At 45.8% G+C, this 15,331-nt stretch overlaps 4 protein-coding genes across 4 annotated transcripts; 2 read left to right on the top strand and 2 right to left on the bottom strand.

Moving 5' to 3' along the window:
• Window positions 1-2,741: 2,741 nt before the first annotated feature.
• ARB_01925 (uncharacterized protein) lies at window positions 2,742-4,494 on the bottom strand (the record flags this gene model as incomplete). The annotated part of the gene is made up of 6 exons (XM_003011652.1): window positions 2,742-2,786; window positions 2,874-2,962; window positions 3,028-3,208; window positions 3,271-3,408; window positions 3,482-4,130; window positions 4,205-4,494. 6 exons carry the CDS (start codon window positions 4,492-4,494, stop codon window positions 2,742-2,744), a joined length of 1,392 nt encoding a protein of 463 aa, XP_003011698.1.
• Window positions 4,495-5,508: 1,014 nt separating this feature from the next.
• ARB_01926 (uncharacterized protein) lies at window positions 5,509-6,401 on the top strand (the record flags this gene model as incomplete). Its single annotated transcript, XM_003011653.1, has 4 exons — window positions 5,509-5,531; window positions 5,586-5,726; window positions 5,880-5,981; window positions 6,044-6,401. 4 exons carry the CDS (start codon window positions 5,509-5,511, stop codon window positions 6,399-6,401), a joined length of 624 nt encoding a protein of 207 aa, XP_003011699.1.
• Window positions 6,402-7,077: 676 nt separating this feature from the next.
• On the bottom strand, window positions 7,078-8,138 carry ARB_01927 (transcription factor Rap1, putative; the record flags this gene model as incomplete). The annotated part of the gene is made up of 2 exons (XM_003011654.1): window positions 7,078-7,947; window positions 8,004-8,138. The coding sequence occupies 2 exons, from the start codon at window positions 8,136-8,138 to the stop codon at window positions 7,078-7,080; spliced, it is 1,005 nt and encodes a 334-aa protein (XP_003011700.1).
• Window positions 8,139-10,501: 2,363 nt separating this feature from the next.
• Window positions 10,502-13,458, top strand: ARB_01928 (uncharacterized protein; the record flags this gene model as incomplete). Its single annotated transcript, XM_003011655.1, has 2 exons — window positions 10,502-10,713; window positions 10,848-13,458. 2 exons carry the CDS (start codon window positions 10,502-10,504, stop codon window positions 13,456-13,458), a joined length of 2,823 nt encoding a protein of 940 aa, XP_003011701.1.
• Between the last annotated feature and the right edge of the window lie 1,873 nt (window positions 13,459-15,331).

The raw sequence follows: 15,331 nt of genomic DNA on the forward strand, positions 1-15,331 counted from the left end.
TCCGCGAGGAAGGGCTTCGTCATTCGCCGACCACTTGACCATTGGCACCATTGCCCTTCACCTCCGATCAGTCGGTGAGTATCTTGACGGTGCATTGGCTGACCAGGTACGGAGTACTTACGGAGAGTCGACCGGAAGGCGGATGGATGTCTTCGTCGTTTTCTGTCTCCCTCCCTCCTCCCTCTGCCTGTAACTAGTCAGGGGCATGCATGCTATAACTATAACCAAGTCCAACCTCCCTACCACGTCACATTTCGCTCTTTTGCCAGGCCTGTCGCGCAACGCACAGCGTTTTGTAACAACCCCATGGCTCGTCAGATCACGCCTCAGTCTGGCATGTGAAGTCAAGGCGTAGCCACTATGGAGCATAAACATAGCACTAATCCTTTTGGTGGTGGCGGACAGTCCCTTGTCTCCCGTCTCGTCCTGCCTTCCAGCCATCTCAGCCGTAGTCCTGGTAGGTTCTACCTGCAAAATGGGTAGCCATCTTGTTTCCTCGGTCTCTGCATCTTATTTAGTTTGCTCCATTCGAATGCTTTTGCTCCACACACTCCATCGTGTAAAGTGCAGATTCTGCCTCGATACCCCAGGTTCACGGAAGTAATACGGAGTACTCGTAAACCCGGGGCGTTACCAAAATATGCTAATATAGTTACTCCGTAGACCATGGCCTTTAGACGCAGATTAGTTATGTGGATGTGGCCCTCTTAACCAGCGGGGGACCTGGGTAGGTTATTGATTTATTGCTGCTGAAGAATGAGAATAAAGCCACCCAACAGGGCCTTTTTATAAGTTAACTAGTAATAATTTAACAAGTTAGTACGGAGTGCACACGTCCTCCAGCCACGAGAGCATAGGTCACGTCTGCTCTGGTACTTGGGTGTGCGAAAAGCAGGTACCTACGGAGTACAGCGGACTCAATGAACCCTAGGGTCAAAATGCATTTTCGACTTGTAAGAGATAATAACTCAATCACCGGGGTCCCTTTCCCCTGTCTCTGTCTGGCCGTCAAATCGACGACTGCAAGAGAGGCCTTGAGGTCAATGCGTAGGTAGATAGATAGTTATATGACTTGTCTTGCATCGTGAAGCTGGGATTTGGAAGAGACAACCTTTCTTTTTTCCCTGTTTTGCAGCTGCTGCCGGCATAAAGGGTGTCAGCAAGCTGGTTGGCATGATATTTTTCTTTCGGAGTTGTGCGGTGTTGTTACCGGGGGGAGGCGAGGATACGTCGTCCACACACACCATGACGGGGAGGGAGATATAACGAATTACTATCCTTCATGTGTCCTGTGAAATGAAAAATAATGCATGCATGGGGTGCGCTGCAGGACATCTGAATAGTTAGCTCGAACGTAGGCCTAGATATGCAGTCGTCCATCTTGTAGTGTGGCGGTCAGGGTATCTGCAGGCTGGATTCAAAATACACACTGAGTAACTACAGAATGATGCTTTCTCAATGCACGTAAATTAAAATTTTTTTTTAAACTTAACTCTTTTGTGCGGAGTAGAATTCCGCCATAAAGCTCTGGGATGTTTATCCTACTGATAACCATGGGTAGCAACTGAAGTAACCTGATATATTTCAAAGAGCCCCTGAACATTCTTTACCTTATTTTGCTCCGAAGAGCTTCATAGCCAGCCAGCCATTGGCGAATGCATAAACAAGTGCAAGATCTCGGCATCGAATGCTCCCATATGGAAATATATACTCTGCCTGGTGAGATGAGTGAATATTGAATTGCTTGTTGGTCAAGGATCCTTAGGTAGAGAGAATCAATAATGCCCAGGTCCGAAGGCACAGATATCGTCAAGTTGGAAGATCTCCAAGGATAGGTATGCTCATGAATCTCACGGGGCAGCTGCAGTTTGGGTAGTATTCGGGGACTGGATTCCAAAACTCTGCCATAGATCGAGGTGGTCATTGACAGAAGAGGCGAGCTCACCGGTGCATTGAGCAAGAAAGAGCCCGTAGTAAGGGTATTATTGACAGGAATATTCAACATATCGAAAATCAGAAGTGTTCATATAATGCCGAGTTGCTTCCTTTTCGTACAAAGGCGTGTGTTTGTAAAGGTATCTAGTCCGGGGGCGATAAAGTATTGCATCTCTAGACGCCTGGCCAAGGAGAATTCTGGGCTGGCTTCTTTAACCCAGGGCGATGGTAGAAGCCAGGTTAACCACCTGAACATATACGAGTCAGGCTACATCTATGAAGTGCATATACTCGCTGCCATGTCAGTAGCTTCTGGGGGCGATGGCCGCTACATAAAGTGAAATGACAGAAGAGAAGAAGAAAAGTGCATGAGCCAGACACTTGAAACACGGAGTTTGTTAATTTTTAATTTTTGTATTGGGATTATTTGGCGGTCAAGGGCCCTTGGTTGTTGGGCAGACGCCAGGAAGTGAGAGTCAGTATCAGCTGGTATAAACAATTTAGGCTCATGGAAAAGTTTTTGTTCTGGCCTCTCCTGCATAAACCTCAACTGAGCGTGGGGGGAGAAATATGATCAAGTTTGTTTTATTTCACTTTTGTCTATTCACTCATAGATTTATTTTGGTATCACATATTGGAATCCTGCAGGGTTGCAGATGAGCGATACGTGAATATCAGTTTCTATTAAGTGAGAAGAAGGGAGAAAGCTCTCCGATCAAAAACTGAGGGAAACCGGCTTACCGACCAATCTAATTACACACCACTCCGGACGAATCTTGTTTAGTTGAGAGATGGTAAGACAGGATTTAGAACTCATCGTTGTCTTCACCAGCAATAATGACGTTGTTCACCTATGAGGCCGGGTTAGCTCCGAGTAAGATGTATAGTTCTCAGGGCTGTAGAGGAAAAAGGAGCCCTTGAAAATGGATATTAGGTACCTTGAGAACGAGACGGCAGAGCTGAGTAGCAAGGAGTAACTGTTCACGTTTGCCGATAAGAGGGTCAATGACAAAGTGGTCTCTCATGTCTAAGATAAAAGAAGTATTAGAAAGCCGCCGTTATTCGATATATATGCTCATTATATAAACCTACCATTGCTTCCAGTCTGCATGCAATCCACGCCTAGCCTGCTGTTTTTCTCCTTAACCTGTTTCGATTTGATAGAGGCTAGGGTTTCAATTGGACTCCATCCGGAATTTTCGGCTAGTGCTAATGGAATAGCATCCAATGCATCTGCGAACGCTCGCATCGCGTATTGCTCAAGGCCAGGGGTCTTCAGACATACGTTAGATGAATATGGTCGATAGATTATATATGACAATGGGGCAAACAGACCTTTGAGGCAGCTTCCTCTACAGCGAGGGAGCAGGCAATTTCCGCAGCACCTCCACCATAGACAATACGGTTATCCCGAACCAAGTTTCGCACGACACAAAGTGCATCGTGCAGTGATCGTTTAGCCTCATCAATGATCTAAAATTTTTATTTTGATTGTTAGTAAAAAATGAGTGATGCAACATGGATTGCAGGAAAAATATTGGCATACCATTTTGTTGCTACCTCGGACGAACACAGTGACAGCTCTGGTGTTTGCGCAATCCTCGATCACCAGCATCTTCTCCCTTGTGGTTCCAAAAGTCATCTCTCTCACAACACCAGCAGTTCCAAGTTTCTCAGCACTGAGGTCTTCAAATCGAGGAACAATCCGGCCGTTAGTGGCAATGGCAATGAGTTCGATCTCTGGGCCACCAACCCATCGGACTGCGGGCAGATCGTTTTGCAAGAGAAGATGGTTGGCCTCGTCGTCAAAGCCCCACTGGCAGATGACGAGGTTAGCACCCGTATCCTTGAGCTGTTTTATCATCTCAGTAAATTTATCTTTCTCATAAGCCTGGAGCTTCTTGAACTCCTCCACACTGGTAATATCAAGCTTGTGCTTGGTCTTTGGCTTTGGCGGCTCAAATGCGCACGTTAAGATAGCGATTTTTGCGTCCCTCACTTCGTCAGGCATCTGAGGGTGAGAGAAATCTTTGTCCACGATGACACCCTTGACAAGAAGGGAGTCTTCCAGGGAGCCGCCAACTTTTCCATCAACTTTAATTAATTCAAAGTCAACATCTTTTCTTTCTAAGTCAGCGACAGAGAGGACGGCATCAACTGCTATCTTTGCAAATTGGTCATGCGCTTTTGATACACTGTTAAAGCCATTCGTTAGCTTATTAGGTCCGGGTATAAATGTTCAAAGTAGAAAGGATAGTCGGGAGCATACATCTTGCTGCCCAAGGAAGTCTTTGCTACCTTGAACAGGTTCTCTTGCTCATTTCGTGAGAACTCGACTTTGTCACTGATACTATCGAGATGTGCTACCGCAATATCACAGGCCTGGTCATAGCCGTCCGCAATTCTGATCGGGTGAATCCCCTTATCAATCAAATCCGCGGCCTGTTCCAATAGAGCTCCGGCTAATACGACAACACCAGTTGTACCGTCGCCTATTTCTTCGTCCTGCGATTTCGAAAGCTCAACTAGCAATTTCGCAACATGGTTCGATATTTCCATCTAGCACCGGGTATCTGTTAGAGAGCTACTTAGAAATCGCTGGGTAAGGAACGTCGCAGACCTGTGAAAGGATAGTGGCGCCATCGTTTGTGATGGTGATGTCACCATCTGGAGAAATTAGGATTTTATCTAACCCCCGAGGACCCTTTAAAAAAAAAAAAAACCCAAGACGTATTAGCACGTAGTTGCTGCCGTTGTAGAAAGGGTAGAGGCCAATTTACCAGTGAGGTCTTCACAATATTAGCCACTGTCTTTGCCGCAACAATATGAGATTTGACCGCATCGGTGCCATGTTGTCTTTTCTTCTTTCCCTGACTATCAATTAAATGCCAGGGTTAGACCTGAACTTGTAGCTGCAAAGCTTGGGAGGAACAGCCTACTCTCGAACAACGATGAACGGGCGTCCCTGCTCGTCCTTCACCACGGAGGCTTCATATGTCTAGGTTAGATAAATAATGGATAATAATACCACCAGGAAATCACTCAAATACCTTGGGACATGTCAAGCTCTATTATACCAACACATCAGTGAGTCTTCTGTAATGAGGGGAGTGGGGGGGGTGGTTGTTCCAGTTGACATACGCATAGCCATCTTGAAGCTGCGCCACTGGGTATTTCTATAAACAAGGGTTTCTTCTTTTTTCCGGGGCCCCCCAAATGGTAGAACAAGGTCGACACCCTTCAGCTGGCTGCGATAGTATGCTGTTGTGCTGTCTTATTAGCCGCGAACTTGAAGCCTCCCAACTTTGGAAATAATTAAATTCAAAAGTAGGCGCTGTGAAGGCTTAGTCATCCTAGTGGGAGGTGATTTCCCAAAGCGGACTAGCGCAACACTGCTCTCAAACAAAACGCGATTTCGCGACAACGTCTGGATGGAACTTTGCGGTTTGTCAGTTTTCAAATGCCGGCGCAAGCTTGATATTACTTGATCCTGGTCGGCTTTTAATTGCGGAAACTGCGCCTGTCATTTACTAGCTACTTGGCTGTTCGTCTCATCTCGCAGAAGTCGTCGGCATGCCTCGTGAGTACCGTTGCTTGTATGCTTCTCCATGTCCGGATTACTGACACCTTGAAGCACATATTGAATCTAGTGACGATGAGTCCGTCGGCGACGCTATTCCTTTCCACGGCAAGGAGGATGAGGGAGCCAAACCCATAAAGGATGAAGAGAAAGACGACCAGAACAGTGAAGAGGACGAAGATGACGAAGCTGACGATGGTGACGAGGACGTGTAAGTAACGCAATCACCTGGCTACCTTTTTGTTGCGCGGCAATGGCTAATGGGTGGATAGATATGTTGTAGAGCGAGTTGTAGGGCATAGCTTTGACAAGAAGGTCCGGCAATTACCCTCAGGCGCCGCCGTGCTCTTCTGATCATGCATAGTTTAACATTGCGAGTTGAACAGGGAAAGCTCCAATTCGAAGTGAAGTGGAAAGGATACGATGACCCTTCAGACATGACTGTAGAACCAGAGGAGAACTTGCTGTACTATCTACCTCACTTTTCTTTCTGAAATTGTCTGCCCAATCACTAAACTGAGTTAATAGTGACGGAGCGCAAGAGGCCCTCGAAGAATACTTTAAGAAGATTGGCGGTCGACCTGAAAAGCCCACGAAGAAACGGAAATCGCTAGCGGATAAAGCATCATCTACACCAGACAAACCAACAAAGAGAGGCAGGAAGCCCAGCTCTATCAAAGTTGGAACGCCGGATCAGGAAGCTTCCCCTGAAGATACGGATTGGGCACCTCCTGCAGGTGGCTGGGAGAAAGAGCTGAGCTACATTAGCACAGTTTTACGTGACCCCGATGGTGATGGGCTTGTTGTCTATTTAGAATGGAAAAATGGAAGGAAGTCGAGAGCCCCAATTCAGACTTGCTACGAACGCTGCCCTCAGATGGTATGATGGTCAAATATCTAAGCTAAGAGACCGCAATGCTAACCTTTTCGAATAGATGCTTAAATTCTATGAACAACACCTGTAAGTTATTTCCTAATTGCATTAGTACTGAGGTTTGAGAGCTGACTGCCTTCCGTAGGGTATTTAAAGAAGTATGAATCTAATATTATTTTGTGGTTGGTCATGGCACGCTGCAGGGTCAACATTAACTATTAATAGGCATCAACACCATGACCTGCACCGACCTCGATTTTATTCATAATGACCTATTTTGTGAGCTGCGGATGTAGCCTGATCCAATTGTTATGGTCTTCCACCTTCCATCGCCAGCCTCTGTTACACGTTTCAAGCCTGGACGACTAGAATCATTTCTCCCTCACTGGTTACCTGAGTGCCCAGATATCTGTGCTCACCATTTTGTAACGCCCCCTTTCCCCCTTTAACTCTAACATCGACTTATTTAGCTGGCTAGGCAGTGACGAACAGTTAGCTGTCTTGTTTTATTAGCATTATCGCCTGTTGTTTCTCTTACATTTCATCCCCTTTATGCCCATTAACTTGTACACTTGGAGTATTACGGTGCGTTAGCCTGGATTACACTTATTCGATAAATTGCATATTTTCTACGATTCATAAGAAATTTATGTTGACGACGGTGAAGCACAGAAGTTTACCAAGATTGTTAACTATCTCGTGAGGTTGTATATGCTTGATATGCTTGATTTGTCCAATGCCGTTCTCCATAAAGTGCTTCACTCAAATCCGTCAGGTATTCAAATCGAACATCAAATTCTTCTCTGCCATGCTTCTGTTCAATGCGCGCGATGTCTCGGGGATCTACCCCTTGAAGTGCAGCATCGTCCTCTTCACTCCATACCCCTTTCATGTCGAGCGGAATACCCTTCCCAGCTTGAAAATATTTGAGCACTTCATCAGCAAGAATACGATCCAGGGATGTACAGCGGAGAGCCATTTTAACTTGTTCTTCAGATAACACACCCCGGCTGCGTGATACTCGAGATCTAATCCATTCTGCAACCATTTCGGCTTCATCTTCGACATTATATTGTCCGACGTTGATGTTCTGTGTACCTTCCGCGACTAAATGCGGGCTTTGCCTTGGATTTTGGACGACTCTTTGAGGGGGTATTCCTTGTTGCTTGGTGTTCATGTGCTGCCTATGTGACTCTCCCCTGAATGTAACTGGTGATTTAGAGAACCCTATAGAGAAGCCGCGAGATAGGGTGGACTCTAATTCTAGGCTGCTGTCCTTCCTGCGATCTGCACCTGTATGGTTGACATCACTGGAGACGAAGCAGTCGGGTAAGGTACGCCTTCTCTTTGCTTGAGGGATCTGTGCGCCACTGTCTCTTCCGTTTCTTTGCCTACTATCTATTGTGCTTCCTTCTGCATCTGGCGAAACTTCCAAGATATCTTCCGCATTTTCAAGCAGGACATCTCTGTCCGCTTTGGTGAATGGTCCCGGCCGTGGAAGGTAACTAACCTTTTTTATATATCGGTCACGCCATGCTTGCCATGTATGGTTCGGATGCTAAATGGAAAGTTTAGAATTTGTTCTCTCTCATAGATGAAAATAGCTTTGGGTACCTGTTGTTCTAATTGTTGATATATCTTATTTCCAGAAACTGCCCCACCAGCCAGTTTGTATCTTTCCATCCAATCGTATAGAATTTGATCATCTTCCGCAGTGAACGGGTTCCTATACCGTTTTGCTGGACCCATGGTAGGCTGCCGGACACTTCCACGAGGAGCTCCAACTAAAAATTCACCTGGTTCTTGGAGTACCCTTTGACGAATTGAACGCTCCACAAACTGATACGAGTAACTACTGGGTATCAGTTATCAGTATTCGAGCGGATATAGGGTATATGAGGCAGCTCACTGACGTGCCGGGTTTGTTCTCCTTTTTTAGATGATCAACAAGAAGGATATCAGCATCCTTTTCCAGGACCACTACTCGCCCACCGTGTGCCTAGGTGAAATTAGTATAAAAAAACCGTGACATTACAACTTGAAAAAGTCAAAAGTTAATTATCCGTAACTCACTTCAATTTGGCGTCTCATATGGGTCCGCTGAGGAACGGTCATAGATAACCAAAACTTCATATCTTTAAACAACTGAGGGGGCGAGCTAGACTGGAGAGTGTCGGCATCATTACCAGGGGGATGGGCACTTGATCCGTCCATTTGAAATACCAACGCGATTGTTACATCGGAAGCCGTATTGATGTTGGAGTCTTGCAGATTCAGAACGTTGAGCTTCGCGGTCGTCAAGAGTAGGCGCGCCTGAAGCGCCACGTGGTCACGTGAAGATAAGCGCCCCCCGGCCCTTCTCGAGCAAGGAGACCCAGAAATAAAAGGCTTAAGGTTAACCAGGCAGAAGCAGATGCCAGTCACCTTCTAGAATTAAACTTGAGGGAGGTCTGTAAGGACCTGGGGGCAGGTCTTGATTGCCTCTTCGTGGGCATTTGGTGTCCCTGGGCAAGGTGTGTGGAAATGGGGATTTTGAAGGAAATTGTCGGGGCTATTCTAGCTCTCTCGCTGCTTGTCTTTATCACGCTCTTTGGCCGAATTCCAGCTTTTAGGTAAAATTATATGCCTTTCCCCATTATATTCTTGGTATGACAGCTACTAAATTGCAGCAGGAAAACTCCAGTCGGTTATATATATCGTTTTGTCTGGATACACATTCCTAGATACGCCCGAAACGCAGATGGATATTTATTGGGAGGAAGGTTACTCAGTTGCTGTGGAAGGACGGGCAATTATCTCATGAACGAAAACCATCCGTTGATTTTGGTATGTAGTACCTCTCTTTCTGTCGGTTTTCCCACTGCATCCTGACGGCTAACTGAAAAAAGATCTTCTTTGTCGGCTTGCTCGTTATCTCTGAGGCTACTTTCATACCGGCCGCGTGGGCAAGACTGAATACTATCCACAAATTTATGGTCCCTGTCGTCGTTGTTTTGCCTTACGCATTTCTCTATCTCAGTGTCAGCTCAAATTCCGCCATTACTCCCGAGAATCACTCGAAATATCTTCATGAATACCCTTATGATAATATGATATTTCACCCGAACATGACATGTAGAACATGTCATCATTTGAAACCTGCCCGCAGCAAGCATTGCAGCCTCTGCAAGTCTTGTGTTGCACGACACGATCATCATTGCGTATGGTTGCGCACCTGCGTGGGCCGGAACAACTATCATTACTTCCTAGGGCTGCTCTTATTTACATCAGTGCTCCTCTTTTATGGCTCATTTCTTGGATATTCTATTATGGATGGGGCGTTACAGCGGGCTGTTAGCCCTACCACAACCCGACATTGGAGCGCAGATATGCCCATGATGGTGTTCTTAGACCTTTGGCTTCTGGCCCTTACGGATGATCTTCGAATCGGCGCCATTACTTTATTGTCACTACTTTGCGCCCCTTTATCTTCAGCAATGTTTCTTTACCATATTTATCTTATATGGTCTGGGATGACTACGAATGAAAGTAGTAAGTGGGGAGAATGGCGTGACGATATTAGTGATGGCTTTGCATATATAGCAAAGGCTAAGGAAGTCCGCCCACAACATGACATACATCCGAGAGACGAGGATATCATCTGGCCGAAACGAAGTGACCAGACACTTATATATACCAACGGCCAACCGCCGAGGGTAGGATATACATTCACTGACGAAAGAAACTCAATAAAACAGCCTGCCAGATACGATGCCCCGATTGACACAAGGTGGACACAGGTACAAAGTCTCAAGGAAATAGTAAATATATATGATTTGGGGTTCTTAGGGAACCTTTGGGATTCTATTTCAAAGCGATAATAGAGTCATGCTTATCGATTATTAGAATAAATTAGATAGTTGCTGTCTTCAAGCTCTTTATATCCATGTAACACCAATTGTTTTGTTTCCACCAATGAAATTGAAAAAAAAAAAAAAAGACGGAGTCGGCAAAACTGAAATACCGAAAGCTACGCGGGCTCCTGCTTATCGCAAAACCAAGTGACAACTCCATTATTTCGTTTTCTCACTTGAAGAACCAACAGAGGATTTCGTGGGTACAACTTATGAGAGATGGCTTCGTCCACGGTGCAAGAAACCACAGAAGACGGTGGAACGCAAAGTAGTCCAAAATGTACCGCTCCAGAGCTTCTGCTGAAGGTGGTATTAATTGGAACTTTGAGCCATTACGAAACTCGTGGGATGATTGATGATAAGAGACTGGAACACATGCTACTTGCGGGCAAGCAAATACTGTACAAAAGCCACCAGGAAAGTGACGTAAGGTAGGATATGTTTTCCCCATAGTTGTTGGCATACCGTTTTCTGTTAAATCTCGTCTTCTTGAGAGGAGAGAGGGCGAAAGAAAATAGTTACCCCACGAGTATAAATTCTGAGCTAATTTTTACCTACTTTGCAGACAAAATCTAGGTTTCTCACCTGCGATATGGCAGGGGCTTACTGATGTGCTCACCAAAGCTATCCCGGTACTGGAATCGCAATCTTTTGCGTGGAAGAATCCGACATCTGCAAACTATGACGGCTCCTCATCGAACCTGATTGCGTATAACTACTTCCCCCTCGTAAAAGACATTGAACGATTGAATGATCTCTGTACAATTGCTCGGAACCTACTTGCAACAACCAAAAAGGCGCAAAATCTGGCTGCAGAAAAGGGATTTGATCAGAAGATTTTGATGCTGATTGATACTTGCGTTAGAGTGACTGCCAGAGGATATGACGGAGAAAGCAACGCGAGAAATGAAGAGAGATGGCAAAAGGTTGTCAGCCTCTATAAACGGCTATTGATTACGTGCCTTCAGTTTCTCCATAATTTCATTATGCACAATGAACACCGAAAGCTCGTTCTCTGGCTGGATCTGTTCGGCTACCACCAAAATGGTGAATCTAGCATCATTACCCATATGGAACCTCTGGATCAATCAAACAATGCTGCCCAAGGACTTGCGCCCATTGTTAGAGCCGGGGAGCGACTTGTTAATCCGCCGCTTAGGACACTTTATGACCAAACTGCCGAGGACTTATTATTAGAGACTATTTCATCTTTCCCAAGGGAGCCTGCCACCATAAAAGAAGAGGCTGCTATGCTACTGTTAGCTAATATCAAGGACCATATGGAAAAGCTCCTTGGTCGAAATTTGAAGGAGATCCAGCAGATGGGTAAAGATCCCGAGCGTGTCAAGGAAATTCGGGCGGCTCTCACTGCCATTCTAGGTGCAAAAGTGGACGGCTGGGCGGACTTGAACGACCGTCAAGCAGGTCCATCTCGAGTTGAGGAAGAGCCTACGCGCAAAAAGCCTATTTTAAGCATCGACAGAAGCGCTACGGCAGGCTTCCCACGCACATGCTGGACAGATTTCCCAAATCTTGATGAATATGGTGTTATATCTGCGGTTGATGCTCCAGTAACCCCGGAGGACCGAATTATGACGCGCTCAGCACAGTCTGCAGCTGAAACTCTCCAAGAAGCTAAAGATGAACTAATGACGCGCTTACAAGAAACCTCACCTGTCCTTACAGAGGGCGAGCATCACTATGATGGTATGGAGCGTACTGGTGTTGCTGATGATGATTCACGAAGCTTGGAAGCAGTAGCGGATGGTAGCGTTGAGGAAGAAGAAGACGAGGAAGACGATGACGATGATTATAGGGGGCGGCCAGGAGACCAGCAGCGCGGCCTATTGACTGATATCCCTTTGGTGTTAGGGCCTGCTGAAATTGAAGCTCTACCAATGTTAATCCAGGCTGGAATTGTGGACAGTTTTGGACCCAAAGGTGGTCCTAAAACGGGATCTAAAAACATGCAAGCTGTTCGTTGTCATATCCTGCTTGCCCAAGAAACTGGGCGGAATCTGCTTAGAGAGCTCCTAATATTTATTGCTGCATGGGATCTCCCCGACGACGAGCTTTACTTCAAAATGATGGTTCAGATTATGGAAGCCGTCCTGAACAATGGACTCATGTCGCACGCCTATTCTGATTTCGGACAGGCCAAGGATATTATATCCCCTGCGCAAGCTGTTGTGATAAAAATTCTCACCCATATTTTCCGGTCGAAATACTCACCGCCAAACATTGCATCTACGGCAGAAAGCCCAACCGGGAGAAGTTCTATTACTGTTACTAAAGTTGATGTTCTGACGGTGCGCTATATTTTCACTATCTTCCGTGGAAATATCATTCCAGAGACATGCGCTTTGATTTATCTTCAGGGACAAATTCGAGCTGGTCATGCCCTTCCTGAAGATTTCCCACTGAATTTGTGGGACATGGAACGAGTGTATGAAGGAGTTTACCAATTTCTTGAATTCTTTGCGGTTCTGACGGAAAATACCGAATGGAAGAACCTCCTCGTCCAGTGGGAGATTGTATACGATTTGGTGACTTTGATCAAAGAGTTGGAAGCTAGCATTCCTAAGGGATCTCTCAGCTCACTGACCCAAGCAGTTGCGGCGGCAGCTCCAAGGACTCCCCAGCAAAACCCGTCCAACGAGGCTTCTCCCTCCGAAAGTGACAGTGCAGTCGTTGCCCCAGTAGCAGTTGAACGGCCATATGATCCAAATGATTCCGAGCCAGTCGATAATGCCACCGTTGGCCCAGAGTCTAGGGTACCTTCGCCACCAATTGGCAACGAAGACCCAGCTGAATTTGAATGGCGTAACCTAAAGAAACTGGTTATATTGGTGCTCTCCTCTCTGGTTTGGAAATGTCCTCAGGTCCAGAATCAAATTCGAAAATATAGTGGGATTGAGACTATCCTATCCTGTACTGCCTTCGATGCTCATAATCCATACATCAAAGAACATGCTGTCATGTGTTTGAAGTTCCTGCTTGAAGGAAACCGGGAAAATCAAAAGCTAGTGGAGCAGCTAGAGGCCCGAGAGGTGGTTCAGGACGATTCCAAGATACTAGAGAAGAGCGGGTATGAAGCAGTTTTGGGCCAGACAGGGAAACTTTCGCTTCGTACAAAAGAGGTCAATGGCCCTCCGCCTCCACCACAGGGTAGCTAGAATTGGAGGAGTTGGATATTTTTCCGTTGGCCAGGTTCCAGACCTCCGAAACAAACTTTGCTTTACATTGTGGTCATCATCATTCTAACCAAACCAGACCCTCCACGGGTTTATCTGAATATGCGGGACAACGCGTAGAAATTGAATTCGCTCGAGAAGGGTTACATGACTAGAATAGAATCAAATCAGGTGCAAGTGTAGTAATTTTCTTAAACATTTTAGACAGGTGGTATAGGCAATTTGCCAATATCAGTCGCGTCTGTTGATGCATGGGGGGTTGTTTCCGGTGTATGCCTTCATCACTTATAATCATGGACAGGAGATCTATTGGTTTGTTTTGTTGTCATCGTTTCTCGGTTGACTGTACATCTCAAAATTGGTTGGCAGCTAAGTCAATTTACCCTTGAATATAAGCTAGTTTTAGTTTCAATATTCAAAGGGACGGGTAACCCTCTCATTTGACATCGCAATATTGCAAAAACTAGGCAGTGCAGGGACAGCTGAGGACAAAAATGAAAAACATTCTATTAGTGAGGGAAACGGAATAGGGGGAGTGGGAATTCTCACGTTATATGATTCTTCCCAGGGGCCAACTCAACTATATTGCTACAGAGGTAGCATTATAGGCGTGTAATCTTTGTACTCAGGTTTAGAGCCTGTAGTATTGTAGTATTATCCGGGCAGTCTCCTTCGTGAGTATACGATTTGCAAATTGTATGGGTGACTGTATTGCAGTATGGACACGAAGCAACCCTGCCTTTTAATGTTTTTAGGAGGTATAACTCTTGAGCAAAAAGGAGAAGAGCAGCAGGTCCTATCACCCGCTTCGAGTTGAGCCTTTTGGGCTAGAAAAGATTTAGCCAGGTCAGGCGTTAGGAATCTTGCAACATGCTCGAATATGATGGGTTCGTCACAGCATTGGAGCGGGAACTGTGCGTTGCCAAATAAGGATTCCTAGAATAGTTTTTGGAGACATTTAGGGCAGCATATATGGCTACAGGGAAGCCGCGCAGATTCAAAGATGTGAATGTTTTTGCAGAATATTTCGCATCCAAGTGTTTCGGGGCCCGGTTGTTTTTGATATTTGGTAGGTTGTGAAGGCGAGGATTCACACGTCATTCGCGTGGAGGCCTTTCCAGGGCGAATTTTTAAAGCTGGAAGCTCTTTGGAGAGGATATTCATTTCGCCCAGATGGCACGCTAGCTGGTGGTCCTGGTATGCTCGACTCTCGGATTTGAGAAATTCACGTAGGGCTTCTTGATCACTGTAAATCGCAGTTGCAATACTCCTTGTTATCGAGGTGTCTCTGAATATGTCTGCTTATTTACTGAGCTCATCGCCATAAAGCTCTAATGATAAATCAGGGTCAGCTAATTCTTAGCGAGCTGTGCCTTTCGACTGGTCCTTGATATCTTGTAAGCCGTCCAGTTGAAGCTGAATAATTAATCTTGCAGTTTTTGGATCGAGGTCTTTAAGGTTGCTGCAGGACATTTTGTTGGGTGATTCACATGTCTATAGACTCTTGAGCTTTCAATTGTCTGTCAAGGGGAACTGGCTAGGTAACGGTGGATTGCATAGCGGTATTTACTGCGGCAAGGAAACTGTCACACTTATGTGGGCAGGCCGGAGAATTCCGTTAGTTAACCAGAATGGGGGTATAAAATGAAACGGGTATGAAAAACAGTGTAGTGAGGCTCTAGCTAGTATGCAATCGCAGCCCAGCCACGGCTACTCAATGTCGTTCAAAGAAGGTTATTTGAAAGCCAGAGTCGGGCTAGAACGAATAGGTAAAAGTGTCACCGTATACCGTTGATGTCATAGGGGTATCTAAAGGGCGGCATTTTCGGGAAGACAGAGTATGTATGGGTGGGTA

Source organism: Trichophyton benhamiae (genome assembly GCF_000151125.1).
Source record: "Trichophyton benhamiae CBS 112371 chromosome Unknown Abenha-G-c-62g06.r1, whole genome shotgun sequence".
In the NCBI taxonomy this organism is placed as follows: Eukaryota; Fungi; Ascomycota; class Eurotiomycetes; order Onygenales; family Arthrodermataceae; genus Trichophyton; species Trichophyton benhamiae.